Source organism: Ammodytes marinus (assembly GCF_949987685.1).
Source record: "Ammodytes marinus genome assembly, chromosome: 9".
Classification (NCBI taxonomy): Eukaryota; Metazoa; Chordata; class Actinopteri; order Uranoscopiformes; family Ammodytidae; genus Ammodytes; species Ammodytes marinus.
This window is the reverse complement of record NC_137213.1, coordinates 1,595,944-1,610,370: the sequence shown is the minus strand read 5'-3', so window position 1 is coordinate 1,610,370 and position 14,427 is coordinate 1,595,944. Positions and strand designations below refer to the sequence as shown.

At 38.9% G+C, this 14,427-nt stretch overlaps 1 protein-coding gene across 1 annotated transcript in view; it reads left to right on the top strand.

Annotated features, from left to right (window-relative positions):
• Positions 1-3,077: 3,077 nt before the first annotated feature.
• Positions 3,078-14,427, top strand: part of exoc3 (exocyst complex component 3) — a 33,792-nt gene continuing 22,442 nt past the window's right edge. The window contains exons 1-3 of the mRNA XM_080033465.1: positions 3,078-3,220; positions 11,285-11,490; positions 13,469-13,688. Coding sequence (XP_079889591.1) covers positions 11,347-11,490; positions 13,469-13,688 — 364 coding nt within the window. The 5' untranslated portion in view covers positions 3,078-3,220; positions 11,285-11,346. The remainder of the gene's footprint in view (positions 3,221-11,284; positions 11,491-13,468; positions 13,689-14,427) is intronic.

The window sequence follows — 14,427 nt, the reverse complement described above, 5'->3', positions numbered from 1 at the left end:
AGCTCCACACTTATTTAGAATCCAATCATCGTACTGCCAATGGGTGATGGCGATGCTGTTTTTAGACTGGCCTCAAACCTGAAAAACTGCCTGGCTTACCTGCCAGGGGTATAACAGGTGCCTCTTATGAATTAGATGTGTCTCTTCAAATGCCACTGCACGCAATTTGATAGCAATCAGAGCAATGAACAATGTGACGTATTAAGCCCCGTTCGTTTAGCGAACAGCGGGTTAACTGTTAAATTTTACTTTTGCCGTGGTCGGTCTGCAAAACAGAACATTCCTCTTACTTGCTAATGCTTGTAAAGTTTTATTGTGGTAGGAGTAAAGGAAAAAGTAAGCCTATTTGGGTTTATTTTGGGCATGTACGATTAGTGTATAGCTCATTTGCATATTACAATTCATTTTCAAAGAAACTTGTAATACAAAACATTTTTATTGTCATGGATACTTTCATTGTGTAAAGTTTCATTTTGATAGGACTAGATGAACACCCTGGGAGAGCTTTACTAACATTACTTCCAATGATTGATCTTGATCCCAGTGATGAATCCTGCATATACTCAACATTGAGGTTTGTGGAAACTCAAGCTCTGCAGTATGATGTGACCCCTGTTCTGACGTTCGACCAACCCCTTCTGGAAAGCCTTGACCATTATAAGTTAACTTCTAATACAAATGTTTTACTTTTCATGTAGACTTTCATTGTGTAAAGTTTTAATGTGGTAGGAGTAAAGGTAAAAATGAAGCCTATGCGGATATATTTTGGGTAGCCTATATTTGATAAGTGTATAGCTCATTTGCATATTAAAATTCATTTTCAAAGAAACTTGTAAGATAAAAATGGTGTATCACAAACCATGCAAAGCACGATGCAGATTGTCCAAACTGCCATTGCCTCTGCCAGAACAAAAGACACAGTCTCAGTAGGTGATGACACAGACTTGATAGTACTCTTGTTGCATCATGCTGATCTGAATGCACACAAGCTTGGCAAGTCTGACCTGTATGGGTTCAGTTTGGTGAGCCTAAACTGACCTGGCTGGTTTTATTTGTGTCTTATCTAGTGCCGCCCAATTTCTTCCATAAAGATCTCTCATTAGATTGGTCCATTTCATCACTCAATTTGGCCCACCTGATCACATACTTTCAAGCAGCACTGTATGGTGCATAAAGTAGACAAAGGAGTTACTTGGTCCCACGGTGTGTGACAATCTCCTCTTTATCCATGCCATTTCAGGCTGTGATTCTACATCTCGTCTATGGCACTGAAAAAAGTAAAAAATTACACTAGCTAGGGGAGGGGTAATCTAATTCACGAGAGGCACCTGTTATACCCCTGGCAGGTAAGCCAGGCAGTTTTTCAGGTTAGAGGCCAGTCTAAAAGCAGCATTGCCATCACCCATTGGCAGTACGATGATTGGATATTCAATAAGTGTGGAGCTCATGTGCATATTCAAATGCATTTAAAAAGAAACTTGCAATACAAAAAAAGTTACTTTTCAAGTATACTTTTACTATGTAAAGTTTTATTGTGGTAGGAGTAAAGGAAAAAATTAAGCCTATTTGGGTTTATTTTGGGCGTGTACGATTAGTGTACAGCTCATTTGCATATTAAAATTCATTTTCAAAGAAACTTGTAATACAAAAAATGTTAATTATCATGGATACTTTCATTGTGTAAAGTTTCATTTTGATAGGACTAAAGGAAAAAAATTGCCCTATTTGGATGTATTGGTGTCTCGCCTTATTGGCACACATCTCGGATTGATGAGAATTAAACATATTTCCTCAACTAGGATTTCTTAGGACTTTTAGTATGTTGTTCTGGACACCTCATAGAAATTATCTGAGCTGAAAAAAATTATTTTACAATTTATTCTATTTTTGGCCCCAACATGCCTTACTTTGCCTGGCCTACAAGCCAAGGTGTTCAGCCAGTCACCGGAAAATGTGCGAAAAGGCATCATCATTGCAGCAGGTGAAAAAGCTCTAGTATCACCGTATGGGGGCGAAAAATATGAATCACTGGATATGCTGAGATACAGGCGATTCTGTGATAAACTAACTCATCTCCAGTGGAACCTCAAACTCTCCCTCCAACTTCAGCTGCAAAGTTCCATAGTCTTCAGGTCTTTTATCAAATGATGGACCCAAAAGACTGGGGGTGGCATGTTTTGGAGTGGAGATTTAGGCCAATAATGACGATAAGCCTGCGGCACCATCAGAAATACTAGATGTAGTCCGCTGTAGTTGCAAGAAAGACTGCAGCACAAATAAATGCACATGCAAAAAACAGGGATTCTTTTGCACTGCCATTTGCGGAGAATGTCGTAGTATAGCTGCACAAACTCACAGTTGCCTGATTTATCAGATGAATATGACCCAGAGGGGAAGAACTAAGCAAAGAACAAACCAGGAACTGATATAGGGGGTGCCAGAACCAAGAGCCACAGAGAAGGGGTCGAGGATCCAGGCTGGATTAAAAAAAAACATTAAAAAAAACTCATGTGCATATTCAAATTCATTTCAAAAGAAACTTGTAATACAAAAAAAGTTTCTTTTCTAGTATACTTTTACTATGTAAAGTTTTATTGTGGTAGGAGTACAGGGAAAAAAATAAGCCTATTTGGGTGTATTTTGGGCATGTTCGATTAGTGTATAGCTCATTATGGCATTAGATGGCATTTTTATAGTGCGCATTGGCATCTTTGAGCAAAATACCCCCAACATTTTTGCCTCCTCTGACACTGGCCAGTGACCACCTTCATTAAGACATTTTCTGGGAGAAACACTGCTAAAAGTAATGATTTGGTCATTCATCAAATGAAATATTGTGGAGTTGTCTGGCTCAGAGAGCCGTGTGTATTGTAAGACCGCCTTTCAGGGGGCCCTTCAGGACTTTTTGTATAGGGGCCCAGAATTTGGTGCTACGCCCCTGCCTCCACTATTTGGAGTGATAGCGGCGTGTAAAAAAATATGTGATGTTTGCGCTTGTTGAAGAAAACTGTTAACTGGTATAGTTCTTTGCAGTTCCACTCCGACACACAGTGAGGCGCTACAGAGCGGTAACACACCAACCAACCCGGAGGAGACACGAAGAAGAGCATGAAGGAGGAAGAGGAACCACAACAACATTACTGTTATAAATAATACTCATATATATTATACATGTAGAAATACATTTCATCTCCCCATATGTATTCACTCAGAGCCTGAGGTAAGAATGTGTTTGGCTTCAGGGAGCGTGGTGCACTACAGCCGGTAGCATTCTATTAACTGCTAGCCTTTCGTCTCCGTTGCTAGCTATGCTTATGCTATTATATTTATTGGGCTGAACGTTTCAAGTTGTCACAGTGAGTGGTTTGTCAGTCTGCAGTTTACCACCTGACGGAATAAGAACGATTTAAATGTTAGCTAACCGCTTGCTCGGCCCCTGACTGTCATTACATTGTCACTGTGTGTAGTAGAGCGGCTAACGTTATTCAACGCTACAATGAAACAATGACACGACGCTGAAGTTGGCAGCTGATTCGCAGCAGCCGATTCGGCAGTTAAGGAAAAGTTAAGGGATTCTTAAGGAGCGGCGAAGTGACTGATTCTCCGTTGTTTAACCCCCTAAATCGCCGCAGTAAAGCCACATTAATTAGTCTAGATTATCTAAGAGAGTCTAACCATTCTTTAAAAACTGTTTAAAATTGATTTAACCTTTATTAAGTTTGTTTAAAAGAAAGAGAGGGGAGATTTCACTGCTTCTTTTGCATCTGGACCACATTAGAACTGGTCCTGATTGAAAACCACTGCACCTAGACTCTTCAAATCTGGACTAGAATATCGCAGTGAGGCTATAGATTATAGAAAACATAGTTTCTGATTTGTGAAACCTTTTTTCTATTTGTGAAAATACAATAAAGATACATTTCAAGGTTTTTTTGGGGTCCAGACCGCATTAGAACTGGTCCTGATTGAAAACCACTGCACTTAGACTCTTCAAATCTGGACTAGAATATCACAGAGAGGCTATACATTGTAGGAAACATAGTTTCTGATTTGTGAAACATTTATTCTATTTGTGAAAATGCAAATAATGCACATCTTAATGCCTTTTAGGGGTCCAGACCGCATTAGAACTGGTCCTGATTGAAAACCACTGCACCTAGACTCTTAAAATCTGGACTAGAATATCACAGAGAGGCTATACTTTGTAGGAAACATAGTTTCTGATTTGTGAAACTTTTATTCTATTTGTGAAAATGCAATAAAGATACATTTCAAGGTTTTTTTGGGGTCCAGACTGCATTAGAACTGGTCCTGATTAAAAACCACTGCACCTAGACTTTTCAAATCTGGACTAGAATATCAGTGAGGCTATACATTATAGAAAACATAGTTTTTGATTTATGAAACATTTATTTTATTTGTGAAAATGCAAAGAATGCACATTTTAATGTTTTTTTTTGGGTACAGACCACATTAGAACTGGTCCTGATTGAAAACCACTGCACCTAGCCTCTTCAAATCTGGACTAGATTATCACAGTGAGGCTATAGATTATAGAAAACATAGTTTCTGATTTGTGAAACTTTTTTTCTATTTGTGAAAATGCAAAGAATGCACATTTTAATGGTGTTTAGGGGTCCAGACCGCATTAGAACTGGTCCTGATTGAAAACCACTGCACCTAGACTCTTCAAATCTGGACTAGAATATCGCAGTGAGGCTATAGATTATAGAAAACATAGTTTCTGATTTGTGAAACCTTTTTTCTATTTGTGAAAATGAAATAAAGGCACATGTCGACGCTTTTTTGGGGTCCAGACCGCATTAGATCTGGTCCTGATTGAAAACCACTGCACCCAGACTCTTCAAATCTGGACTAGAATATCACAGAGAGGCTATACTTTGTAGGAAACATAGTTTCTGATTTGTGAAACCTTTTTTCTATTTGTGAAAATGCAATAAAGATACATTTCAAGGTTTTTTTGGGGTCCAGACCGCATTAGAACTGGTCCTGATTGAAAACCACTGCACCTACACTCTTCAAATCTGGACTAGATTATCATAGTGAGGCTATATATTGTAGAAAACATAGTTTCTGATTTGTGAAACCTTTTTTCTATTTGTGAAAGTGAAATAAAGGCACATGTCAACGCTTTTTTGAGGTCCAGACCGCATTAGATCTGGTCCTGATTGAAAACCACTGCACCTAGACTCTTCAAATCTGGACTAGAATGTCACAGAGAGGCTATACTTTGTAGAAAACATAGTTTCTGATTTGTGAAACCTTTTTTCTATTTGTGAAAATGCAATAAAGATACATTTCAAGGCTTTTTTGGGGTCCAGACAGCATTAGAACTGGTCCTGATTGAAAACCACTCTCTGTGATATTTTAGTCCAGATTTGAAGAGTCTAGGTGCAGTGGTTTTCAATCAGGACCAGTTCTAATGTGGACTAGACCCCAAAAAAGCGTTGACATGTGCATTTATTGCATTTTCACAAATAGAATAAAAGTTTCACAAATCAGAAACTATGCTTCCTATAAAGTATAGCCTCTCTGTGATATTCTAGTCCAGATTTGAAGAGTCTAGGTGCAGTGGTTTTCAATCAGGACCAGTTCTAATGCGGTCTGGACCCCAAAAAAACCTTGAAATGTATCTTTATTGCATTTTCACAAATAGAATAAAAGTTTCACAAATCAGAAACTATGTTTCCTACAAAGTATAGCCTCTCTGTGATATTCTAGTCCAGATTTGAAGAGTCTAGGTGCAGTGGTTTTCAATCAGGACCAGTTCTAATGCGGTCTGGACCCCAAAAAAACCTTGATATGTATCTTTATTGCATTTTCACAAATAGAAAAAAGGTTTCACAAATCAGAAACTATGTTTTCTATAATCTATAGCCTCTCTGTGATATTCTAGTCCAGATTTGAAGAGTCTACGTGCAGTGGTTTTCAATCAGGACCAGTTCTAATGCGGCCTGGACACCTAAAAACCATTAAAATGTGCATTCTTTGCATTTTCACAAATAGAATAAAAATTTCACAAATCAGAAACTATGTTTTCTATAATCTATAGCCTCACTGTGATATTCTAGTCCAGATTTGAAGAGTCTAGGTGCAGTGGTTTTCAATCAGGACCAGTTCTAATGCGGTCTGGATCCCAAAAAAACCTTGAAATGTATCTTTATTGCATTTTCACAAAGAGAAAAAAGGTTTCACAAATCAGAAACTATGTTTCCTACAAAGTATAGCCTCTCTGTGATATTCTAGTCCAGATTTGAAGAGTCTAGGTGCAGTGGTTTTCAATCAGGACCAGTTCTAATGCGGTCTGGACCCCAAAAAAACCTTGATATGTATCTTTATTGCATTTTCACAAATAGAAAAAAGGTTTCACAAATCAGAAACTATGTTCTCTATAATGTATAGCCTCTCTGTGATATTCTAGTCCAGATTTGAAGAGTCTAGGTGCAGTGGTTTTCAATCAGGACCAGTTCTAATGCGGCCTGGACACCTAAAAACCATTAAAATGTGCATTCTTTGCATTTTCACAAATAGAATAAAAGTTTCACAAATCAGAAACTATGTTTTCTATAATCTATAGCCTCACTGATATTCTAGTCCAGATTTGAAGAGTCTAGGTGCAGTGGTTTTCAATCAGGACCAGTTCTAATGCGGTCTGGACCCCAAAAAAACCTTGAAATGTATCTTTATTGCATTTTCACAAATAGAAAAAAGGTTTCACAAATCAGAAACTATGTTTTCTATAATCTATAGCCTCACTGCGATATTCTAGTCCAGATTTGAAGAGTCTAGGTGCAGTGGTTTTCAATCAGGACCAGTTCTAATGCGGCCTGGACACCTAAAAACCATTAAAATGTGCATTCTTTGCATTTTCACAAATAGAATAAAAGTTTCACAAATCAGAAACTATGTTTTCTATAATCTATAGCCTCACTGTGATATTCTAGTCCAGATTTGAAGAGTCTAGGTGCAGTGGTTTTCAATCAGGACCAGTTCTAATGCGGTCTGGACCCCAAAAAAACCTTGAAATGTATCTTTATTGCATTTTCACAAATAGAAAAAAGGTTTCACAAATCAGAAACTATGTTTTCTATAATCTATAGCCTCACTGCGATATTCTAGTCCAGATTTGAAGAGTCTAGGTGCAGTGGTTTTCAATCAGGACCAGTTCTAATGCGGCCTAGACCTTTAAAAACCATCAAAATGTGCATTCTTTGCATTTTCACAAATAGAAAAAAAGATTCACAAATCACAAACTATGTTTTCTATAATGTATAGCCTCACTGTGATAATCTAGTCCAGATTTGAAGAGTCTAGGTGCAGTGGTTTTCAATCAGGAGCAGTTCTAATGTGGTCCAGATGCAAAAAAAGCAGTGACATCTCCCCTCTTTCTTTTAAACAAACTTAATAAAGGTTACATCAATTGTAAACTGTTTTTAAAGAATGGTTAGACTCTCTTAGATAATCTAGACTAATTAATGTGGCTTTACTGCGGCGATTTAGGAGGTTAAAGCGGCAACGAGTAACATTTAAATATCTTTTAAACAGCCTAATTTTTCCTCTGATAATCATAAATTACCTTTAACAGCAAACGAGACCATCAGTGCAAAGAAAGACGTTTTTATATAGTTTTTATTACTGCATTTGATCTGGTCGTACACCCAGTCCGATTTTCGGTTCACGCGTGCATGCTCTATGGTCACATATCCGTATTGGTCGCAGATTTCAGTGTGGCGCAGGAACGTGAATTGAAAAGCCTATCACTCCAGGTGAGGGAAGGGGAGCGGGAGACCAGATCCCAATTCACCAGATGTGGGACAAAGACTACGTTTGTGCGGGACAATGCGGGACAAAGTGCCGTTTTTTTAGCAAAATAAACTCGTGTCACCACCGGTAATGCCAGAGACACGGCTTTCTAAATTAAAAAAACACTATCTTTAGATCAGCGTGCAGCAGTTAAGTTAGCTACTGTTAAACAAATAGAGCATTAAGGCTGCGGCTTCACATTAAAAGCATTTCACTGGCTTCACATTAGCATTTCACTTGACAAACGTGAGTTGGCTTTTATTTTGAAGTAACAGGAAAGTGAACGTTGAAGCACTGCAGGCAGCACCTTCACAGAGCCACTGAGCCCAGCAGCCCGATACACACACACAGACAAACACACACAGACAAACGGAGACTGCTGTCTCCTGACAGCTATCGGATAAATGCCAGATTATAAAACACGCATTTAAAAAGGGGGGCTCACTTTCAATAACAATGCGGGACAACGTCTCAATTTGCGGGACGTGTGAAAAGTAATGGAAATGCGATCTGGTCATCCTAGAAGGGGAGCGGGAGCCTTGTTTGAGACAGTTATTTGTCGTCATAATGACTGATAACGGGGCTGAACCATCAAAGAAAAAAAAATAAAATGCAATGAAGAAAAGCTCAAAGGGAGAGTGATAGGCGGGCGGGAGGGCGTTGCCAAGCAACGCATACACAATTTCACGCAGCGAACCTAGACTGCAGTGTTTACTCCTAAATGAATGAGCGGTAGCCTACTAAAACAAAGTTTACTTTGCCTCACCAGCATCATCAGATGACCATTATTCATCTGAAATAGTCATTATTTACAACAACATAAACACATTACCTCATCGTGATCCATAACTAACTGCCGTCTCTCGTTCATTCGCTTTGTGTGGGGACTGGGGACACATACTCGTTCAGCTCCGTGAGAGGTGACAATGGATCAACTCATTGCAATCAGGTCAGGTGTAGTTGATGCTGTGTCACTAACCACTCTCACCGAGCCGAAAAGAGTCCGGTGCCCTCACACTTTCAACACACGGACACGCACTATATTGCTTCCTGATTATTTGAATCTTGAGGCCCTGCACGAGCTAGAAAACAGCTTCACGACAGCTGGCGTCGTAAAAATACTACCGCTTTTGTTCAAAGGTGTCGCCAACGTGCCGACTTACTCGTTGTACCTTTAAACAACGGAGAATCAGTCGCTCCGCAGCTCCTTAAGAATCCCTTAACTTTTCCTTAACTGCCGAATCGGCTGCTGCGAATCAGCTGCCAACTTCAGCGTCGTAACAATGACCCCATTTAACATTTTGATAGCTCCAAGCATACAGTAGGCCTAAGGACGACTGTGTCAAAGCTCTGTCACACATTAACTGGATAAAATATCATGTGATTTCTTGTGACAGGATATGCACAAGCTAAACACTTTAGTGAAGTTGGCTCAATGTCGTGGTGACGCCCATTTTTTAGTCTCTATGGTTAAATTCAATTTGAAAATGTTTAAATACATTTTAAAAGCTTATGTAGCCTATTACTTTTACGCTTTTTTTTGTTAACACAACGTTTTTTCTCACGATATATTTATTGCAGTTTTTTTTCATAACACACACAAACACCTGCACCATCACAACATACAAAATAATGACCATTTCAAGAATTTTTGGTTTGAACAATTTTGAGAGAATATTTGGAGGATAATGACAAAATTGTCTAATGACAGGATAATGACAAAAAGTGGTGTAACTGTCAACACTTAGTACAAAAAAATGCTCTGAAACCGAAAGACCACGCTCTTGAACCAAGATAGAATAATAACTCCATAGTCACCCTAATAATATTTGTTGACCAATGTTTTTAGTACATTGCAATACGATTTAATACCAAATTACAATAACAGTAAGCATCTTGACTAGGACTTGATTTTAGTGATGCTTTTTCAACAATGTTTTTTGAGTTTAGAAGCAACACGGTTAAGTGGTGTAACTGGCTTTTGTCAAGTGGTGTAAGCAGTATTTTTCCTAGAAATACGATAATGTAACTGTGAATTAATGTAGGACATAATGTAATACTCTACTACAGTGTATTTAATCATTGTTATAAATTTTCACAAGATTGGTCAACGATTATTTAGAAAACAAGATGTTTTCCAGCTTACGTCCTACTCAATATTACAAAATCATATACATTTTAGATATAGGGGTAATCCTAATCAAATCTTTTTTCATGTGATATCTGGAAATTAAAGTTATTATTATTGTGTTGTGGATAAAATAATTAATATTACTTATTATTTTGTGGTTATACCATTTGACATTTTCAGGTCCATTTACCTTTTGTAAAAAAATTGTCTTAATCCCATTTCACATGAAATAAAACTAACAAAAACACAAAATATATAATTTAACTTGACTCAAGGATGCTTTTAAGATACATTTTTGAAAGATTTTCAAATGACCCGTCTTGCCAACCCTTATTTGTCATTGAGCCAGTTTAAGGTTCAGTAAGCGGAATGGTCAGTTTAGCTAACTTCCTGTCAATGACTGCAGATAGCAGTCCCCTCCCTCGTCCCCTCGTCACCACATTAATGCACTGCGGTCTTCCAGCAGCGAGTTATCTAGCATCATCTGAGGTCCATAAGTGTGATAAAACATGATAAAACCCATCAAAATAGACGTTGGGAAGGAGTTTTACCTGCTCCACCATTGTAGGTGCATACACATTCACCCATCTGTCACTCTGCACGTGCACCAGCAGTGAGACGGGTGCCGGTTTGTAGTGTTCTCTCTTCTGATTGGTTATCAGTCGTGGGATCCTCGGAAAGTTTATTTGCTGATTACATGCAGAGCGGTTGACTGAGAGATCGGCTTTATAAAACGTGCACACTGTATAAGTGATCACTGTATGAATAAAGAGCGATTTAACACTTATAGTAACATAAATAAATCGCTTACTTCACCTTTAACTAAATTGAATTGGTGTTCCACTAGAGTGGTGTTGAAATGAAATGACATTCACAAATGAAGGAGGTATGTTGAGTCTAAAGTCAAAGTTTTCAGTCTCACTGATATGGCTCTCCTGGCTACCTCTCCATAGTAATGTATGTAATGCATATTTAGGTTGGTTATGTTTATGATTTAAATCAGATACAAAAAGCATCTGACAAACAATTGTCAGGTTCAAATTCCTTGAACCTGATGATATTCTCTCTGGCGTTCTAATCTCTGACTCACACCCAAACAAATGAATGATAAGTGTGCTTCCAAACATTCAGCACAATATTTCAGTGTGTGATTGTTGTGCACATGTCATGTAGCACTCGTTGAGACATTGTTTGACTAAATATTGCCTATCAGTTGCGAGTCATTTGGATTGGTCATGGATATGTAAGCTTGATGTAGATTTGATAAGGAAATCAACACATTGGTTTTAAAGAGTGACTTGTTGTAACAGTGTATTTTTACTCTTTCAGCTCCAGAGAGTTTGCATGAAGCCTTTGGATACAAACTGGTACTGTATCTAACTGACGTTGCTATGGAGGAGACCAGTCGGGAGGCGGTTGCCACGGCGGTGCAGCGTGTTGCCGGGATGCTGCAGCGCTCAGACCAGCTGGACAAAGTGGAGCAGTACAGGAGGAGAGAGGCTCGCAAGAAGGCTTCAGTGGAGGCCAGGCTCAAGGTGACAGGGCACACACACTCTTTCACTCACTCTTCAATTCAGAGCAGTTGTTTTGTCTGTGAAAAAAAGTTCTCTTGAAATGTCAACAGTCTAATCTAGGGCTGTAACGATATGTGTATCGAACCGAGAATCGCGATACATAGAGCCGCAATCCCGCATCGCGGCCTGAGAAGGGAGAATCGCGACTTTTATTTTTTATATATTTTTCTTAAGTTTTGGATAAAAGCTTTGGTGAAGGAAGCTGTAGCTCTTTAGTGTTTAGTTGTTTTCTAAAGTTGATTTTTGGTCAGTTCAATATTTTTTATTTTTCAACAGTATTATTTTGTTACAGAGAAGAGAGAAATGTTATATCTTTGGTTATTTATTTATTCATGTTGCTTATATTGTTCTTTGTGTTCAGATCTGTTCAGGTTATTTGTTATCAAATGTTACATTAAGTTACATTTTATTATAAATGTTATTCAAATAAAATGCTTTTCCAATTTCAAAAATCGTTGTATGTATCGAATCGTGGGTCAAAAATTGTGTTACAAATCGAATTGTGAGTTTTTGTATCGTTACAGCCCTAGTCCAATCCCTAAAGATATTCAGTTTGTCATGATTAAAAAAACACAGAGAAGAGTTTCAGCAAGTCTTCACCAAGCCTCAGAAGCTGGTTATACTTGGCTTTGACATGACCCCCTCCGAGGTGGAAAACTTGAGGGGGGATTCTTAAAAGACACATTTCAATGTGCCCTTTTTACAGTTGACTTAAATGACTTACTTACTTTACATAAATGACTCATTAATAAAACAATTCATCAAACAATCACACAAATCTAGTTCAATGCTAAACAGAACGTAGAGGTCTTAGGCTGAAAGGAGTAAGCCATGTTAAAATCTCTGTGAAGTTACACTTAACTTTACCCTCATGTCAGTGATTGTTGTATAATTCCACTGGAACCAAATTCCTTTCCCCTTCTTCCCGGTCTCAATGTTTCTTCTGACTTGTGTCATTGCCAGCTCCATCCCATAACCATTCCCTCCATTTACTTCACTTCTTATTTTCTTCCTTAAGGGCCTGTATTCCCATAGGAAACAGCCTCTTCCTTAAGGGCCTGTATTCCCATAGGAAACAGCAGTTTTAAACAGTCTGTTATTGCATACAGTATGATGTTATAGTAAGAGAGAAAGCATTCATTATATCACATTTGATGAATTGACCCAAAACGGTTTATCATAATAATGGATAGGATCTATATAGCGCTTTATTGCCTAGGCACTCAAAGCACTTTACAGGTACAAAAAAAGTTACTTTTCAAGTATACTTTTAGGATGTAAAGTTTTATTGTTGTGGTAGGACTAAAGGAAAAAATTAAGCCTATTTGGGTTTATTTTGGGCATGAACGATTAGTGTATATCTCATTTGCATATTAAAATTCATTTTCAAAGAAACTTGTAATACAACAATTTTTAATTTTCATGGATACTTTCATTGTGTAAAGTTTCATTTTGATAGGAGTAAAGGAAAAAAATAGCCCTATTGGGATTTATTGGTGTCTCGCCTTATTGGCACACACCTCGGATTGATGAGAATTAAACACATTTCCTCAACTAGGATTTCTTAGGACTTTTAGTATGTTGTTCTGGACACCTCATATAAATTATCTGAGCTGAAAAAAATAATTTTACAATTTATTCTATGAAAAACGCTATTTTGCCTGGACTAGAGCCACAGTCGCCCCAAATCAATATATCATAGCAATGCTAAAAACAGGAGCTTCTTGGTAGCCGAATGTTTACCGCGTATGCCATTGATTCAAAACGTAGCCAGTTCAAATCCAGCCAGTAGCCTTTGTTGCATGTCATTCCTCTCTTTCTCTCCCCACACAACTTCTCCAGCTATTTATGTCCATTAAAGGGCAAAACTGCCCTCTAAGCACTCTAATAATAGTATTAATTGTGCTAAAAGAAGGGTGTGTGTGTTGGTCCCCTCCAGGCAGCCATCCAGTCCCAGCTAGACGGTGTGCGCACTGGGCTGAGCCAGCTGCACAGCGCCCTGCTGGATGTCAAAGACATCCAGAGCTCCCTGGCTGATGTGAGTAAAGACTGGAGGCAGAGCATCAACACCATAGAGAGCCTAAAGGACGTCAAGGATGCTGTGGTCCAACACAGTCAGCTGGCCTCCGCTGTGGAGAACCTGAAGAATATCTTCTCTGGTAAGCTTCCCACACAGAACATCTAGTGTCATGATGGAAACCTCCCAGGCTTTCTGTCAGTTTGGAGACAACACTTTAAGTCTCCGTGAACTTTGACACATAATCGGGTAGGGGAGGGGGAAAAAATCCATTCATGTAAAACAAAAATCACGATTCCTGTCGTCTACAAAAGAAAATTATATTTAAAAGAAGATCGACATAAATGAAGATGGATCAGACATGGACTTTAATTTGCTTTCATGCCATCATTTGCCACAACGCCTCTTAGCACACAGTGGACTGGAGGAGACAGACAGACAGACAGACACAACGCCTATTAGCACACAGTGGACTGGAGGAGACAGACAGACACACAGACAGACAGACAGACACAACGCCTATTAGCACACAGTGGACTGGAGGAGACAGACAGACAGACAGACAGACAGACAGACACAACGCCTATTAGCACACAGTGGACTGGAGGAGACAGACAGACAGACAGACAGACACAACGCCTATTAGCACACAGTGGACTGGAGGAGACAGACAGACACACAGACAGACAGACAGACAGACACAACGCCTATTAGCACACAGTGGACTGGAGGAGACAGACAGACACACAGACAGACAGACAGACACAACGCCTATTAGCACACAGTGGACTGGAGGAGACAGACAGACAGACAGACAGACAGACACAACGCCTATTAGCACACAGTGGACTGGAGGAGACAGACAGACACACAGACAGACA